At 40.2% G+C, this 18,592-nt stretch overlaps 1 protein-coding gene across 1 annotated transcript; it reads right to left on the bottom strand.

Moving 5' to 3' along the window:
* Positions 1 to 4,403: 4,403 nt before the first annotated feature.
* ZSCAN12 (zinc finger and SCAN domain containing 12) lies at positions 4,404 to 12,506 on the bottom strand. The gene is made up of 3 exons (XM_024764338.1): positions 12,087 to 12,506; positions 7,165 to 7,309; positions 4,404 to 5,692 (listed from the first exon to the last, which is right to left on the bottom strand). The coding sequence occupies exons 1-3, from the start codon at positions 12,504 to 12,506 to the stop codon at positions 4,404 to 4,406; spliced, it is 1,854 nt and encodes a 617-aa protein (XP_024620106.1).
* Positions 12,507 to 18,592: the final 6,086 nt, after the last annotated feature.

Here is an 18,592-nt window from a genome sequence, read left to right as displayed (position 1 = left end):
ATTGGATAGATCCACAATGGGGACATCTCTCTAATCTTTTTATTAGTCAGATATCCCTTATTCTGTCAGAATAATGCAGAGAATAACGGTTCTAAGCTAGGAATGTGATCCTTTCCTATAAAGAGCTCATCTTTAAAGTGAAATGTCTCCCGCAGACACCCTCATTGTGCAGGCAACAAGAATTAGGGCTGATATTTATGCTGGCCCAAACTTCATCCAAGATTTAGTATGCAAGAGGATGGGGATATTATTACCTTTGGTGTTTGGACCCAGGACTCTGTAGAGTTTCTTAAGTATTTTCCAGAATACTGATAGGAATTGAAATTTTTCTACAGGTAATAACTCAAAGCACTGAATACCACTGCAACATGCAGTTCGTTCATCTGAAATAAACAGAGGAAGAGTGGGCTCTGAAACTGCTTAGTTCGTATCTTGGTCCCACCACATACTAACTTTGTGACCTCAAGCAGCTTTATTGATTTGTTTCCCCAGCTAAAAATGAAACAATGTGAGTAAAGCATTTACTAATGTCTGGCCCTTAGTAAGCACTTAACAATTACATAATACTGTTAATAAATCCTTTCCTCTACTCCTAAAGATTGCCAATAATAAGACTTTGACTGTTAACAACTTTACAATCACTGGATATTAACAAAAGAGGCTACTTCTGTTCTGAGTATAGGAGTGCAGAGCTTTTCTAAGTGCTTCTATCTGATTGCTCCATCCTCACCATGCCCCATGGTGAGGATTGCTCCATCCTCTCCATGCCCCATGGTGAGGATTGCTCCATCCTCTCCATGCCCCATGGTGAGGATTGCTCCATCCTCTCCATGCCCCATGGTGAGGATTCCTCCATCCTCACCATGCCCATGAGATTTCTCAATCCCAGAGCCCTGCTCAGCACCCTTGTTTTTTTGCTTGCTTTTGTTTTTTTTCAAAAGGGGCCCATCTTCCTTCCCTTCACAGTCCCTTTCTATTACACTCTCTGGAACCCTTTTGTGATTGTCAGATTACTTTTTCATCCAAAGCCCATGTTTAAGCTCATTTTACTTTTCACTGCTTTAGAAATTTGATTCTCCCCCAACCTCTCTAGGTGTTTTGCCTTAAACGCTCAATATTTTGTTTACCTTCAATCAATCAAAAAACAGAGGCTAGTCAATCTTATTCTCACCCTTAATGTTATTTCTAAGCTGCTGCTGCATGATTCATTTGAGTTTTATACCAGTTGTTCTACCTGGCTATTGTATTACTGGCTGCCATTACTTCTCTTGTGGACTTGCTTCACTTTCATACTCTTTTCTTTCCATCCTGCCTCCTGTTATTGATGATTTAAAAATCCACATAGATGAACTGCTTCAAGGGACCCTGATTTCCTAGGTACTGTCACTGTCACACCACATCTTTTATAAAGATGTACTCCTGACTTCATCTCAAGGCATTTTCTGTTCACCGCACTCCCCAATTCCATATCTAACACATCATGTCCTCCACTTGCCTCTCAGGGCCTTCAACTTCGCTGCGTGGCCAATTTAGTTCCAGATAGTAACCTTATATCTTCTCCTTTTCTAGGACTAGTTTGACCCCCTTTGATGCCCAACTGGAAACCCCATGCCACTCTGCCCTTTTTTTTTGGTTCTACAACTGTATTTAAGCACAAGAAACCACCAGAACAAAACCCCATTTATTTTTAAATAAGTTACGAACTGTATTCTTCTATGCAATAGGCATATTCTATTGTTCTGGGTCTTTGTTTATGGTTCCTTTATAATATTACTTAAGAGAGTTATAGGCAAATGGAGGAACCTGTGTGCACTGAGAGAACATGTTAAGCAGAGGCTGAACTGGAGAGACTGCAAGTAACAGCATGGAGAGTAGACAGCAACTTTAAAATAAGGATTGCATTCTATCGAGCAGACAGATTAAAGAGAGAGGCTCTGACATTATGAGGAGCAATTTCAGTTTGGAAAACATGTTTGTGAAATCAGATTAGATGACAAATATGGACAGCATCAGTTTGGTAAAGAGATGTTCTCATGAAGGCTCTTGTTACTAAGTCAAGTCCCCTCCAAAGAGACAAATTTACATGAGAGAAATTTGAGACAGGGAAACCTTAGGTAGGGAATAGGCCTCATATACTTACAGCTACAGAGCTCTCAGCACTCAGTTCGGACATAAAAAAAATTAGGTTTCCAATCCTAGCTGCCTCAATACCTGGTGCACAACTCCAGTGTTGGTCTTATGAAAAAGCCTAAGCTGTCCTCAACTTGTGAATGAGTTGTTTTTTAAATGTTCATTTGCTTTCCTATGTTGTGAACTCAGAAAGTTTTCCCACAGTCAACGTAAATCTAATCCCAAAAGCCAATGTGATACATAATATGCCTAAGTTATAGCACTAACACCATTATCATTTTCATGGGAAAATGTGCTCACAATTACAATTTAGAAAGCTAGGAACATATATATTTCTATAGGACTAGGGACTCTACTAGTTCCAAGCCAGTGATATTCCTATGTCCTATATAGGGATTACGGACGGAGGGGCAAGAGACTAGGGCACTAGGGAAATGGGGGTAGAGTATATTATAGGAGTAGAGAGACGGGATAAAGACAGGGCTGGGCAGAAAGGTAGTTAGGAATAGTTAAAGAATGGTGATTACCCTTCTTTTTCCTCTCCTTCCTCTTTTGTCACTATCCTACCACTTCAAACCCACTGAGCAGCTAGAGGTGAAGGGAGATGAGGGGACTGAAGTTGTGTGGGACGAGGTGGGAAGGCAGTCCTAGAAATTGTGGCGTTTGCTGCAGCAACGTAGAAGGGAAATAAAAGGATATCTCAGTAGAGATCAAATATGACTTCTGTAAATAAAAAGATAAACAGACCAGGAGCTGTGTGTACTTCTTTGTGGCTTGCCTGCTATCCACTACAATGATCATCACAGGTTCTCATCAAAAACAGAATTGTTTACTCAGTAATATACGGGTAATGTCAACCAGTTTTTGGTTGATCTGTTGTTTTCTGAAGCCCCAAGGCAAAGAATCACTAATCTTTGGCTCTTTTATGTGCTCAAGAAGGTATACAAACCAAAAAATTATAAGCCAGTTCTCTCAAGAAATTATTAGGGGATTCAGAACACAATGGTAACTACAGAGGTGGGAAAAAAGGGAAGCGTAAAACAGGGAAGAACACCAGCACCCCACCCCTAAACACACACACACACAACCTTTGCACTCAGAAGAACCTTGGGAGCCTTGGAATATAGGTCAGTCTTTTTTGAAACATTTAAATTTGAAGGGACAGAAAGGCCATCTCGAAGACCTAGTTTTTAGGCATGATGGTGGTCTAATTCCCTGTTCATTGTAAAGACCTGGTGGCTCATGTCCCCTGAAGGGCTTTCCTCATGCTAAAAATCTGCAGCGGCCTGTGTTCATGCTTCCTCACTTCACTGGCAACCACGACGGTAGCAATGATTCAGCGCAATGTTTCTCAAAACTTAGAGTACATCAGGTGACTGTGGAGCTATAAAAATGAAGATTCTCAATCCCCATCTCAGACCTAATGAAGCACAGTATCTGTGACTGGGACTCAGGTATGTTAAACAAGCTCCACAGGTGATTCTGATGTTCACTGATGTTGAGGAATCACTAGTGTAACGAACAGGACTTGAAGTCACAAAACTGCACTTACGCTGCTGGTCTTTTCCTTTGTGTGATATTGTAGCTATGTCACCATCTCCATAAGCAAGAGTATCCGCATTTTTAAAATGGAGAATAATTTTAATTTATAGAAACATTTTAGGAATTCAATGAGAAAAGTTCTTTGTAAGTGTCAAAGTATTAGGTGAAATTATTGGCATTCTAACCCTCCCAGAGTCTGTCCTCAAGCTATGTTTCCAACATAGTGCCATCAACTGCCCAGTCTAAATGAACTCTACTTTAGGCTGGCTAGTCTTGTCATTGATGCTTCCAAACTACATGCACTCTGCTTACATTTGTTCTACCCTAAATGTTTTCTCCCTTTTGCCTTCCAAATATCCCCATCAAAACTTTATCTTAAATAAAGTCTTTCCTGACCACTTCAGGTAACAGTGATCTGTCCTTCAGAATTTATAGCTTGCCAAGTGCCACTTAATTCTACACTACTTTGAGCATCAATTCTATTGTCCTATAGTCTTGACTGAACAGTGGACCTTATATATCCCAAACTAGGTTGTAAACTCTTTGAGGAAAGGAATCTGGTGTTACGCTCCTTGTTCTCCACAGCACCTAATGAAAAGGGCAGCAGTGTATTTTTTATGAAATATCCGAAGTTACCTTATAGCAATAGTGACTAACGTTTTGTCCTAAATCATCTCAAAGCTAGTATTTCTCTCCAGCCTGCACTCTGTGAGACAGCTTCCCTGCAGTCTTCACACAGAGCCAGATTTTTCTGCTTTGTGGGTAGTCTGATGTTGAGTAAGAGCTGAGTTCTGCCTAAACGACTCCCCACACTCTTTACATTTATAGGGACCACCTCTATTATGGATTCTCTGGTGTTTACCAAGATCTGACCTCTGTCTGAAGGCTTTGCCACATTCGTCACATTGGTAGGGTTTCTCCCCAGTGTGGATTCTCTGATGCTGAATGAGACTGGTGATTCCTCGGAAGGCATTCCCACACTCATCGCATTTGTAGGGCCTCTCTCCGGTGTGGATTCTCTGATGTTCCGTGAGGACTGATCTTTGAGTGAAAGCCTTCCCACACTTATCACATTTATAGGGTCTCTCTCCAGTGTGAATTCGTTGATGTTCTATAAGACTTGTCCTCTGAATAAAGGCTTTTCCACATACATCACATTTGTAGGGTTTCTCCCCAGCGTGGATTCTCTGATGCTGAATAAGGCCACTCTGACTGAAGGACTTCCCACATTCCTTACACTGATAGCATTTTTCTTTGTGGTGGATCTCCTGATGGGAAACAAGGGAGGAGTTATAAACAAAGGCCTTTCCACACTCGCTGCACTCATAGGGCTTTGCCCCAGTATGGACTCCTTGATGCTGGGTAAGAATTGAACGCCGACTAAAACTTTTATTACACTGAGTACAATGATAAGGTTTGTCTCTTGTGTGGATTTTGAGATGGTGAAAGAGACCTGCTTTCTGGCTAAAGGCTTTGCCACATTCATTACAGTGGTAGTGTTTCTCTCCTGTGTGAAGTCTCTGATGTTGATTAAGAGCTGACCACCGGCCAAAGGCTTTGCCACACTCATTACATTTATATGGTTTCTCTCCCGTGTGTGTTATTTTGTGTCGAATAAGCACAGTTCTCCCACGGAAAGTTTTTCCACATTCTTCGCATTTGTAGGGCCTGTCTCCAGTATGGGTCCTCTGATGTTCTACGAAGCATGAGTGTTGACTAAAAGCTCTTCCACAGTCATCACATTCATAAGGCTTTCCTCCTGGACAGACTCTCTGGTGTTCAGAAAGGTCTGAGTTCTCAGTCAAACTTACTCCATTTTCATCACATGTATGTTGTTTATCTTCCCTGGAGTATCCAGAAGGCTCTTCTATTTTTTCTTCAGGTTCATAAGTTTTTTCATACCTAGCTGACTGAGACATTTCATTTTCAAATTTGCTAGATATATTCCCATATGGTTTCATTTCTTCAGAAACTTCTTGCTTTAAATTCCTATACTCATTTCCAGTCTCAACATCTGAAACTAAAAATGGATCATAAATGTTAACTAGTTTCTTGTGATAGCAAACAGCAACTTCACTAGGCAACATAAACTTATTCAAGTGAAAAATTACATAAGAACCTAGAGTTCCTGCATGACTATAAAATGGCACTAGAATATACGACAGACTAATAAACAAAGCACTCCAAAAACTGTTAAGGAAAAAAGCAATAACCCAATAGAAAACTTGGCAAAGAAAAAAACTGATGGTCTCCAGGAAAGGAAATACAATAGTTCTTAAACACAAGAAAAGATGCTCCACCTCACAATAAGAGAAAAGCAAATTTAAACAATATTGAGTATAATTTTCACCCATCAGATTTGCCAATAGCTTGATATAACACTATGTTCACAACATGGATATCATACATTGTCAGTGAGAGTGTAAACTGACCCAAGCTTTACAGAGGGCAAGTTGACAATATATATAAACATTACAACTGTATATATAAAACCTTTGACCTAGTAATTCCACACAGAAGAATTTATGCTACAGATATACTCACACATACAGTTATTTACCACAGCACTATTTGTTACAGTAAAAGAGCGGGGCCAACTTAAGTGTCATCAGCAGGGGAAGTTAATTGCATGATATATTCATACATTTTAATATTAAACACCTGTTAAGAAATAAAAACTGCAAGCTTCTACAATCTTAGTGATAAAGAGGGGAAAATATATTTGAATATGAAAAACATATATATATGATTAAAAAATCTCTAGAAGGACACACAAGAAACTAGTAACAGTGACAACCTATTTCAGAATAGGGGTAAGGAGACCAAATGGCTAGGGAAATTGAGTGGAATGAAAACTTTTCACTGGGTAACTTTAAATTATTATTTTTTGGACCATGTGAATTTTCACCTATTTAAAAAAATTAAATGAAAAAAAAATAGAGGAAATAGAAATAAGGAAGGTAGGTACTGAGTCTTTCACCCCTTCACTAACTTTGAACATTCTACCCCATTTGCTTTATTACTCCTTCTCTTTATAAGAGTAATACACATACACACACACACACACACACACACACACATTTTTTCTTTCCCTGCACCATCTGAGAGTTAGCTGCAGACATCATGGAGCAAAGGTTTATTTAAGTGAAGGAGGCAGGAGATAGTCGAATTGGAAGATAATGGTACTGTCTGCTAGGATAAAGGCTAAAAATAGCAGGGAGGTCAGTACAGAGGAAAATAACTGTCAGAAGAACTAAACTAAGTGATTTCAAATAAAATACAGTCAGAATTTTTAAAATATTAATATAAAGAGAAAAAAAGAGCTGTAGAGTGACAAACCAGGCTGCCTGGGGTCTACACATGAGCCGTCAGATTTCTAGAGAGACTTTCCTGACTTTAATGATCAGAAACAGCACAAAGTACAAAAGAGCCCCAGTGCCCTGTGTTAGCCCCATCTTCCCCTTCCTCCCAAGGTGGGTATTTCTTCTTTACCTTGCTTCTTCTGGGCTTCAAGTTCTGGAGATTCACACTTTAGCTGGGCTTTCACAGACGGGAGGGACATTCTGGGTTCTTGTTCTGTTCTTAGAGCTACCATCTCCTGCAAGAACATTTCCTGTTCCTCAGTGTGGACTGAGACCTGAGGTAGATGAGATATAACTGAGATACTCACTCTGATAACATTAAACAGAACAGTATACTATTCATGGCAGTGGCACCCAAATCTCTGAAACTTGAAATAAACTTCTTTCCAGATATCAGCTTACCATAATCCTACTCATTCTTCAAGGCCAACATAAATGTCACCTCCTCTGAGAAACCTTCCCTTCCCCAGCTGGAAGTAATTTCCCCTATTCTTAACAGTTAAAGAATGCTGACTGTGCCCCCTTTCACTTCTTTGTCTATGCTCAAAGAAATGGAGAAATGAAAGAGAAAAAAAAAAAGACAAGAGAGAAGGAAAAGAAGGTAAAAAGAGGCAGAAAGGAGGGGAAAAGAACTTAGGGGGAAATAAAACAGAAGTGAGAAAGAAGGAAAGGAAAGGGGAAAAGTAAAGGGAGAAGGTAAAAGTGAAAGTAAAGAAAGGAAGGGGAAAAAAGGAAAAGGAGAGAAATCTCTTCCATATTTACCCCAAAAGCTGTTCCTAATAGACTCTGCTCTTCTGAGGTCCCCACCCCACTTCTTTCTGGGAGATGATCTTATTTTCTATTTATCTAAGATCACAATCATCTCAAAAAATCATCTCCCCTTCACTTTATCTATCTCCACTCTCATACTCTTCTCCTTCCCTTGTATCTTAAAGGAAGATGTCTTTTCTTTTTCAAGGCTTGTATCTACTTTTGCCTTCAATCTCATCCTTTTCCGCTTCCCTTTGACCCCTGCTCCTTCAATTAACTCATTTACTCAGCAATTTCAGCCACTCTGTAGCTTCCACTACTCCACGGGCCCATTTCCTCTTGCATTTAAAAGTAATAGGCTCCCCCAGCATGGTATTATAAAAAGCAGGGATCTGGAATCACTCTAGTTACTTACTCTGATCCTTAGTTTAGTAGCTCTGTCACCATGGGCTAGAAATTACTCTGAGATTATGACACCAGGCCATGTAAAGCACTTCGCACAAGGACTTGGCATATGACAGGCCCTCGAGTTACTTCCCCATCCCCTTCAATGGCTAAATTTTGTAAATAAGAAATCACCATACACTGGCTCTATTTCCCTGACATAGTTTCATTTTGTAATCGCTCCCTCAGAATGAGAGCCAAAATCAGCAGGTACTATCTCAGATGTACAGAAAAAGTTGTTTTGATACTTCAAATTTTGGGGAGGGGAAAGCAAAAAAAGGCCAGTATAGTGAACTGTGCCTTCTGTCCCTGGATCTTCAGTTAGGCCTCATAAATCAAGCTGTAAACTCCACTAGCTACTCTCAGCAGCCCTCAAGGGAAAGGACTGGTTGGCAATACAAACTCAACATGACTAAAACCAAATTACTTTTGCCTGCACCTGAAAATCCCATTCTTTCTTTCGGTTCTCTTCCTACCTTCCCGGCCACTCCCCAGTTTCCACTGCTGGTTACTCCCCTGATGATCCCTTTTTGTCTCATGGCTTTAAATACCACCCATATTCTGGCAAGTCCCAATTTTATATTTCTAGCAGATTTCCCCCCACTGAATTCCAACTTTTTATGTCCAGTTGCTTGCTCAAACTTTCCACTTGGATTCTAATAAGAATCTCAAAATTTACACATCTAAAACCTAACTCTTGATCCTTTTACCATCTCAGTGAATGACAAACCCATTCTACCTGATGTTCAGACTAAAACCCTTGGCATAATCTTTAACTCACGTTCTCTCACATCCCGCAACCTATACAGAAACAAATCCTCTCAAGCTCTACCTTCAAAAGGTATCCAGAATCCAATCACATCTCATCTCACCACTTCCACTGCTACTATCCTAGTCCAGGCCACCAGCATCTCTTGCCTGGATTATTGCTTATAGCCACAGCCTCCTAAACTGGTTTCCCTGCTTCTAACTTTGTCCCCTATGCCTCCCCTAGTCCCACCATGAGCCCCAATGCAGAACTTTTCCAACATAGCAGGTAGTAATTATGTTAAAATTTAAGTCAGATTAAATCTCTCTTCTGCTCAAAACTCTCCAATGACTTTCCATCTCAGAATAAAATCCGAATTCCTTATAATGGCCTACAAGTCCCTTGTATGGTTTGATCTTCTTATAACTATCTGATTTCATCTCCTCCTTGACAAATACATCTCTACCATGACAAGCACATTCTCACCTTAGGACCTATCCATTTACTACTGATATTTCCCCTGCCTGAACACTCTTATCCTAGATGGCTGCATGGCTTGCTCTTTTTTTTTTTTTTTTTTTTGCGGTACGCGGGCCTCTCACTGTTGTGGCCTCTCCCGTTGCGGAGCACAGGCTCCGGACACGCAGGCTCAGCGACCATAGCTCATGGGCCCAGCTGCTCTGCGGCATGTGGGATCTTCCCGGACCGGGGCATGAACCCGCGTTCCCTGCATTGGCAGGCGGACTCTCAACCACTGCACCACCAGGGAAGCCCTGGCTTGCTCTTTTAATTCAGATCTCTGCTCTAAACGTCACCCTATCTGAAAATCCTTCCCTGACCAGTCTATTGAAAACAACACAATCTTCATTTCATTCACTATTCCTTTTCTCTGCTTTACTGTTGCTTCTTTAAATATAGAATTTATGACCACCTGATGTATTACACATTTGTTGATTTTTTTGTTTACTGTCTGTCTCCTCTCAGTAGACTAAAATCTATCAACGTAAGAGCAGCAACCCTCTACACTTTGTTCACTGGTGCATTCCCAGTGCCTAGTAAACAATAGATAGTCAATAAATATCTGCTGAATAAATGAACTTTTCCCAATCCACCTTCGCCTACAGTCTTGCACTCTGTTAGAATTGTCTCCGTTATGCTCGTCTTTCAAGTTTGAAATCCCTATTGCTTAGCCTAGAATAGACTGCTCAGTAAAGAGTTCTCAATTCTTTCTTCCTTCTTTACACCTCTACTCTGTCATCATTTTCAATTAATTCTTACCTAAGACATGCCTCTTCCTTCGCAGTCACACTTTCATGACCCTATTTTAAACTTAGATCTTTTTGCCACATGCTCCTTTCCTCTTCAGTTTTTGCACTTCAATGCTAGATTGTATTTCCTTTTTATTATTTCACCGTTTATACTCTCTATACCAAGCTTTCTAAGCCTTGATTCTACCGACATGCTGGGTCAAATAATTTTTTGTTGTATAAGGCTGTTCTTTCCACTGTGAGATATCTAGCAGCATCCCTGTCCTTTAGCCACTAGATGCCAGTAGTACCTCCCGCTGTTAAGACAACCAAAAATGTTCCATGACGTTGCCAAATGCCCTCTGTGGTACAAAATTGTCACCAGGTGAAAACCACTGTCTTTTATCAACGCTAAAACAAAACAAAACAGTCCTATGTAATTTGGTTCTTTTTTATATCTTGGCGTTAGTAAAATTCATTTAGACTCAGAGAGAACAGATTAGGAGCTTCTGTCCTACAGAATAAAACCTAAACTCAAGAGGTTGGTATTCAAGGTCCTGGACTCTGTGCTCAATTCTTCTAACTTAACTTTCCAACTTAACTGGGCTTTCAACTACTCAAAGAAACATGGGTCCCATGACCTGCCCCTCCCTCCTAACTTTCCACTCTGCTCCTACATCTCATTCCTCTGAGATGGTGACTTTGATTTCTCCATCTTTTAATTCTTTTTTTTTTTTTTTTGCTGGGTCAAATAATTTTTTGTTGTATAAGGCTGTTCTTTCCACTGTGAGATATCTAGCAGCATCCCTGTCCTTTAGCCACTAGATGCCAGTAGTACCTCCCGCTGTTAAGACAACCAAAAATGTTCCATGACGTTGCCAAATGCCCTCTGTGGTACAAAATTGTCACCAGGTGAAAACCACTGTCTTTTATCAACGCTAAAACAAAACAAAACAGTCCTATGTAATTTGGTTCTTTTTTATATCTTGGCGTTAGTAAAATTCATTTAGACTCAGAGAGAACAGATTAGGAGCTTCTGTCCTACAGAATAAAACCTAAACTCAAGAGGTTGGTATTCAAGGTCCTGGACTCTGTGCTCAATTCTTCTAACTTAACTTTCCAACTTAACTGGGCTTTCAACTACTCAAAGAAACATGGGTCCCATGACCTGCCCCTCCCTCCTAACTTTCCACTCTGCTCCTACATCTCATTCCTCTGAGATGGTGACTTTGATTTCTCCATCTTTTAATTTTTTTTTTTTTTTTTTTTTTTCGGTACGCAGGCCTCTCCCATTGCGGAGCACAGGCTCCGGACGCGCAGGCTCAGCGGCCATGGCTCACGGGCCCAGCCGCTCCGCGGCATGTGGGATCTTCCCAGACCGGGGCACGAACCCGTGTCCCCTGCATCAGCAGGCGGACTCTCAACCACTGCGCCACCAGGGAAGCCCCTATCTTTCAATCCTTTAATGGAGACAAGGCAGTGGATATATCTGCAAAACCTGATTTCTTAATTATTTGTATTGTTCAGCAGAAGTGATGCCCCTTTCAAGAGGCTGCTGCCCACTTTGTTACCATCATCTCTCTAACATTTTCTCTCTGTCCTACAAGTCTTCTGTTTCTAATGTTTCTGGGCAGCATTTCATCAAACAAAATTTTGTAGCTTAATGCAGAAATACATGATCCTTCTACAGAAAATATATAAATAAGTTAGGATTATGTTAACCAATGTTCTACGACACTCAGGCCCCTTTCTGATGCACCAAAGTGTCGAGAACACGTTTTGTGAAATAATGTTAGACTTCATTCTGGCATAGAAATCCCTAATTCATCTTTTCTCAAACAGAAACCACATCTTTGTTCTCACCTGATATCCTGGCTCGTCCAACTCTCTCTCTAAATCCTCCAGCACAGTCACCACCTCTTCCCCACTCTGTGGATGCTGTTCCTGGACCCAAGCTTGGAGCTCCTCGGGCAGGATAGTTAGGAATTGCTCCAACACCAGCAGTTCCAGAATCTGCTCTTTTGTGTGTGTCTCTGGCCTCAGCCACTGATGGCAAAGTTCCCGGAGTTGGCTCAAAGCCTCACGGGGTCCAGATGTTTCCTGGTAGCAGAACTGCCTGAAGTACTGTCGGAAGACCTCCCTGCTGTGGGTGGTGTTCTTTTGCACGTTCTGATCCTGTCTGGCGGTACCCTTATTTTCCTCCTCCACCTCCTCTTCCTCTATCTTTATTTCCAAAAGTTCATCTTGCTCCTTGTTGGCCTGGATGGACCAAGTAGATGCCATCATAGCTGTGCAAATGCTTATGAATGCTTCAAGCAAGATCTCCTGTGCCGTCTCTTTCTGGCTGGAACTGAAGAAGAAGCCATCATCATTAACACAAACTACACCAAAAACAAAAACTGCAAATTCTAAGAATTTAAAAATGTACTTTGAAAGCCGCCTCCAGGTTAATTTTCTATACGCAGGAAAATAACTCTGATAAAAAAGACTCAAGAATAGACTAATTTAAAGAGAAATATTAAGTAAAAGGTGCTAAGTTGTTTCAGGACTCTAAGAAGAATAAGACTTGGTAGGAAACATTTCCACTTGATGATAGAAAAAAGAACAATTAAACGGAATAAACAAACATTTACGGCAAACAATAATAAAAAGTTGAGACATCCTTGATTAGCGGCTTTCTAAATTTTTTAAATACCCAGATGTCTGGTGGAAATCAGTCATAAAAGCAGCAAAGTCACATGAATTTATTCCCTCAGAAGCCTAATCTCTCTGCTCCTCATTCTTCATTTATCAAGCGAAAAGGCTGAAGACACTGGTCTTTAAGACTTTCTTCTACCCTCGCGTTCTGTGATTTTAAATCTAAAGGCAGGCCCAGGAAAGAGGCCCGAGGACGCCAGTCAGCGTCTGTGACCCAAGACTGTTCAGAAATGTCAGAAGGCGCATCATTCAAGAAGGGTACACCGCGCGAGACAAGCCCGGGAGGAATGGAGCGCACAGCCGGGTCTCTCCTTCATTCCCGGGCTCCGACCCACTCTCCGAGGGATTGGGGGTCGCGGCTAGCTTCTGCGTCAAGGAGCTTCTCGCGGATCCACCTAGGCAAGTAAGGCCCGGAGGCCGCCCCACTCCAGCCGGGGCCGAGAAGGTCGTAGCACCCCCGCCTGCCGCGTCCGCAGCACAGGACCGCTCACCGCAGCCCAAGGACGCCAGCAGCGGTTTCTCTCCGGGGACAAGGCGTTGATGCCTCGAACCGCTTCGAAACCGGAGCCCACCAGCAGCGACCCATAGAGGCCGGAAGCGGCCGCGAAGTGCGGAAGACCGGTTCACTTCCGCCGCCGCTCTAGGAAGGGTGCGGGAGGGGCTCGCAAATTGGTAGATCTCCCGCGCGCCCATGTGAGAGGACAGCTGAAGACTCACAGGCCCGCGGTTTCGCGATATTGTTTTCTCCTGCTCCTCTTCGGCTGGCTAGTATCTCCACTTCCCCCGACCCGATGGGCGGTCGAGTCTTGGCGAGCCTACCTGTGCTAGGGAAATCCCATGCTTTTTCCACTCTCACTTTTATTTGGGTTTCTGCACCTTTGATGTTCAAGATGCCTCAAAAGGATATTTTTCCGAGGTCCTTCCGACTCAGGAAAGGGCCTCTTCCACACACACTTCTCAAGGATCAACCTGGTGCTTTCTGCCTGCTTTTTCACCTTCTTCGGTTCTCTCTTATGCGCTGACGATAATGATTATACATCTGAAAACCCATAGGGTTCAATGGGAAAACTAAAAGATCATTTAGTAAAGTAGCAAGATATAAAATTAACACACTAAAATCAAGAGCCTTCCTATATGCAAATAACCAGTGATAAAGTTACAAGATATAATGGAAAAGAATACCGAATTTACAATAGCAACGACCAAAAAGCAAGCAAACAAACAAAACAAGAAGAAAGAAACAATAATTGGGAATAAGCTTAGGAAAAAATATGCAAAACCTGTATGGGGAAAACCTGAAAGGCCAAGTGTATACTTAGACAAATAGAAAGCCATATGCCAACAAGACTAATAAGAGTTTTGGCTCGAAAGACTCAATGAAGAAGTCAGTCTTCTAAAATAAAAGTATCGACACATATTGTTCTAGAATTAGACAAGTTGATTATACAGTTGATATGGGAAAATAAGAATAGCCACAATACCCTCTGAAAAAAGAAAAATGGTGAGGGACAGCCTAATCGGATATTAGCACATGTTATAAAGCCTCTACAGTTAGGAGTGTGATATTGTGTAAAAACAGAAATAGACCTAGGTACCTATGGATATTTAGTAAATGATGGTGGCATTTCAAATTAACAGGGGAAATGACAGACGTGTAAATAAGTTGTGTTGGGACAACTGATAGCCATTTGGTCAAAAATAAAATTGAATTAATATCTCCCATCACATGGCACAGTCAGGATAAATTCCAAATGTATCCAAAAACCAAATGTAAAAAAATGTACCTATACATGTATTAGAAGAAACATGAATAATAATTCTAATTCCCCGGGAACAGGGAAACCTTGCCTAATAGTGCCTCAATTTCCAAAAGCAATAAAAAATTAAATTTAATCAGATAAATCTGACTAAATAAAAATAAAATGAATTGGTTATCAAAAAACACCATAAAGAAAAGTCAGAAGACAAATGACACACTGGAAAAATGTTTGCAACATATCACAAAGGACTGATATCCTTAATATATAAAGGATTCCTAAAATATTTCCTAAAAAGAAAATAGCCAATAACCCAATGGATAAAATGGGCAAAAGAAATGAACAGTTGACAGAATAAGAAATTGTAGCAGCCCTCAAATGTCTGTAAAGATGCTCAGCTTCATTCAAAATATAAACATACAAACTAAAAACTACACCAAGGTGCCATTAGTCATTTTATCTGATTGGCTCAAATCCAGAAGTTTGACAATATACTCTATTTATGAGGAAAGAGGAACTCTTATACATTCTCAGTGGGAACACAAAATAATACAGCCCCTATTTGGAAAAATAAGAAAATGTAGCAAAAGCACTTACGTAAGTTTACCCTTTGTCCCTGCAATACCACTTATAGAAATCCATCCCAAAGACATATTAACAAATATATGAAATGACATGAATACAAGGTTATTCGTTCAAGTATTCAAGCTAAAAGACTGGAAACAAACCTAATGTCCATCAATAGGTGACTGATTGACTAAACTGTGGCATAACTACCTAGGCAGCTATAAAAAGAAATGAGAAATCACGATGTACTGCTATGGAATGACTGACAGGTGCTGATAGCATACTACCTGTGGTAGGCAGAATAATGACACCCCCTCCCCCAAGATGTTTACTCCTCACCTAATCTCCAGAACGTGTGAATTTATTATGTTACATGACAAGGGGGAATTCAGGTTGCAGATCAAATTAATCTAATTCTATTCAACTGATCTTAAGGTAGGTTTTCTTAGTTGAGAACCAACTTGTTTTGTTCTAATAAAGCTTGATTTCTGGACACTGAAGTTTGAATTCAATATAGCCTTCTCATATCACAAAACACTACACTTCTTTTGTTTTTTTAATTAAATTTTATTTTAATATAATTGTAGATTCATATGCAGTGTAAGAAATAATGCAGAGATCTCATTTACTCTTTACCAAGTTTCCACAAATAGTAATATATTGCAGAACTATTGTACAATGTCACAACTGGAATATTTACATTGTTACAGTCAAGATACACAACATTTCCACCACTACAATCCCTTTTATGAACACACCCACTTCCTGCTCACTCCCATCTTCTCATTAACTACTGGCAACCAGGACTCTGTTCTCTGCTTCTATAATGTTGCCATTTCATATTTGGTTTTTTCATCTCTGTTTTCTTCTCTTGCCTTCTTGTAGGTTACTTGAATGTTTTTTAAATTGTATTTTAATTTATCTATAACATTTTTGGTGTATCTCTTTGTATAGCTTTTTTAGTAGTTGCTCTAGGTTTCATATCATGTAGACACAACTTAGCACGTTCTATTGGTGTCATCATTTTACCAGCTTGAGTGAAATATAGAAACCTTACTTCCCTTTACATCCCTTACCCTCCCCATTTATAATTCTTTTAAATATTTCCTCTAAACGTATTTAGCACCACATTAGACAATGTTATAATTTTTGCTTCAACAGTTAAACATAATTTTGAAAAATCAAGAGAAGGAAGCTTATTGGATTTACCCATATTCCTTCTTCTTTCCTGATTCTTCTATTTAGAGAAATTCCTTTTGCCATTTTTTAAAGGTAGGTTTCCTAGTGACAAATTCTATGTCTTACTCATCCGAGGGTGTCTTGATTTTCTCCTTTACTCCAAAAGGATATTTTCACCAAGTATAGGATTCTGGCTTGACAGTTCCTTTCTTTCAGTTCTTTAAAAATACTATGTCAATTCCTTCTGGTCTCCATTATTACTCATAAGAAATCCACTGTCATTTGAATTTTCTCCTATAGATAAGATGTCATTTTTCTCTGCTTTCAAATCTTTTGACTTTGTGTTTGGGAAGTTTAATGTGACATGGTTTTGAATGGATTTCTTTGGGTTTATCCTGTTTTCATTTTGATCAGCTTCTTGAATCTGCAGGTTTACGTCTCTTGCCAAAACTGGGAAGTTCTCAGCCACTACCTTTTCAAGTACTTTTTCAGCCCGATCCTCTTTGGGACTTCAATGACATGAACATTACATTTTTTCTATAGTTGCACAGGCCCCTGAAGTTCTTTGTATTAGTTTCTTTTGGCTTCTATAACAAATCACCACAAACTTGTGTCTTAAACACAACAGAAATTTATTCTCTCACAATTTTAGAGGCCAGAAGTCTGAACTCAAGGTGTTGTCAGGGCTGTGTTCCCTCCAGAGACTCTGGGGTACAGACCCTGTTTCTTGCCTCTTCCATCTCCTGGAGCTGCTTGCTGGTCATGCCTCGGTGTTCCTTGGGCTCGAGGCCACATCACTCCAATCTCTGCCTCCATCTGTCCATCACCTTTTTCTCTGTGTCTAATCTCCCTTTGTCTCTCTCTTATAATGATATTTATTATAGCATTCTGGACCCCCCCTGGATAATCCAGGATAATCTCCTTGTCTCAAGATCCTTAACTCAATCACTTATTTTGCCATATAAAATAATATTCACTGTTGTGCAACATAAGGTAATATTTATAGGTTCTGGTGATTAGGAAGTGAACATACCTTTGAGGGGCTATTTTTTCAGCCTACTACATTCTGTTCCCTTATATATTTTTTTCTCCAGTCCATTTTCTCTCTGTTGTTCTGATGGAGTTATTTCTGTTGTTCTATCTTCTACTTCACAGATGCTTTTTCTCCATTCTGTTGTTGAGAACGTATTTTTCAGTTCTCAAATTTCCATTTGGTTTTTCTTTATATCTTCTATTTATTTGCTAGGACTTTCTATTTCCTGACTGAGGCTTTCTATATTTTCATTGTCTATATTTTCATTTTTTTTACATGTGTTCACAATTTCTCATTGAAGCTTTTTTTTTTTTAATCGTGGTTGCTTTGTCAGATTAATTCTAACATCTCTGTCAGCTTGGTGTTGGCATCTTTTAATTTTCTTTTTTCATTCAGTTTGAGATCTTCCTGGTTCTTGGTATTTGAGTGATTTTTTATTGAAATGTGGACATTTTGTATTGTTATGAGACTGGATCTTAATTAAACCTTAGGTTTCAGCTGGTTTTCTCTGAAACTACTGTGGCAGGGGAAGTAGGGGAGGGTGACACTGAGGCAATGCCAGAAAAGGGCCAGTAGAGAGTCAGGACTTTCACCATCACCCAGCAATAACAAGTCTGCGCTCACACAGTGTCTGTGGTGACCATGTGGAAGCCAGAACTCCTACCCCTACCCAACAGTAAGGAGGAGCTCAATGTAAATCAGGTGGGGAACCTGGACTTCTACTTCTATCAGGCAGTAATGAGGGGCTACCTTCCCCTACCACACTCTTTAATGTTTTCTTAGCCACAGAAATTCACGTGGCACTTAGCTTTGTTTTGCAAAATTGCGAGGATCACATTATAGTAAAATACTTTTTAAAAGAGCTAAGCTTCTACTGTACAAATATGTAATCATGACCATTACTATAACGGATTTTAATGAAAATTGAAAAACTGCTCAGATAAATTCAGGTAAGGTATAAGAAACCATCTTTTAGCCTTAAGGATCCGTCAGCCGATGGACACCGGAGGGTGCTCCCTGCTGGTGAATCTATGTCTCCTTCGAGAAGCAAGTAGTCTGCACAGACCAGGCTCTGTACAGCATTTGTGTTCAGTTCTCTGCATCTCTGAAACGTCCGGAAGCACCGACACGGAAAA

This window comes from Neophocaena asiaeorientalis, unplaced genomic scaffold, assembly GCF_003031525.2.
Source record: "Neophocaena asiaeorientalis asiaeorientalis breed wild unplaced genomic scaffold, Neophocaena_asiaeorientalis_V1.1 scaffold239, whole genome shotgun sequence".
NCBI lineage: Eukaryota > Metazoa > Chordata > Mammalia > Artiodactyla > Phocoenidae > Neophocaena > Neophocaena asiaeorientalis.
The sequence above is the reverse complement of the archived record's forward strand: the minus strand, read 5'-3'. Positions and strand labels throughout refer to the sequence as shown.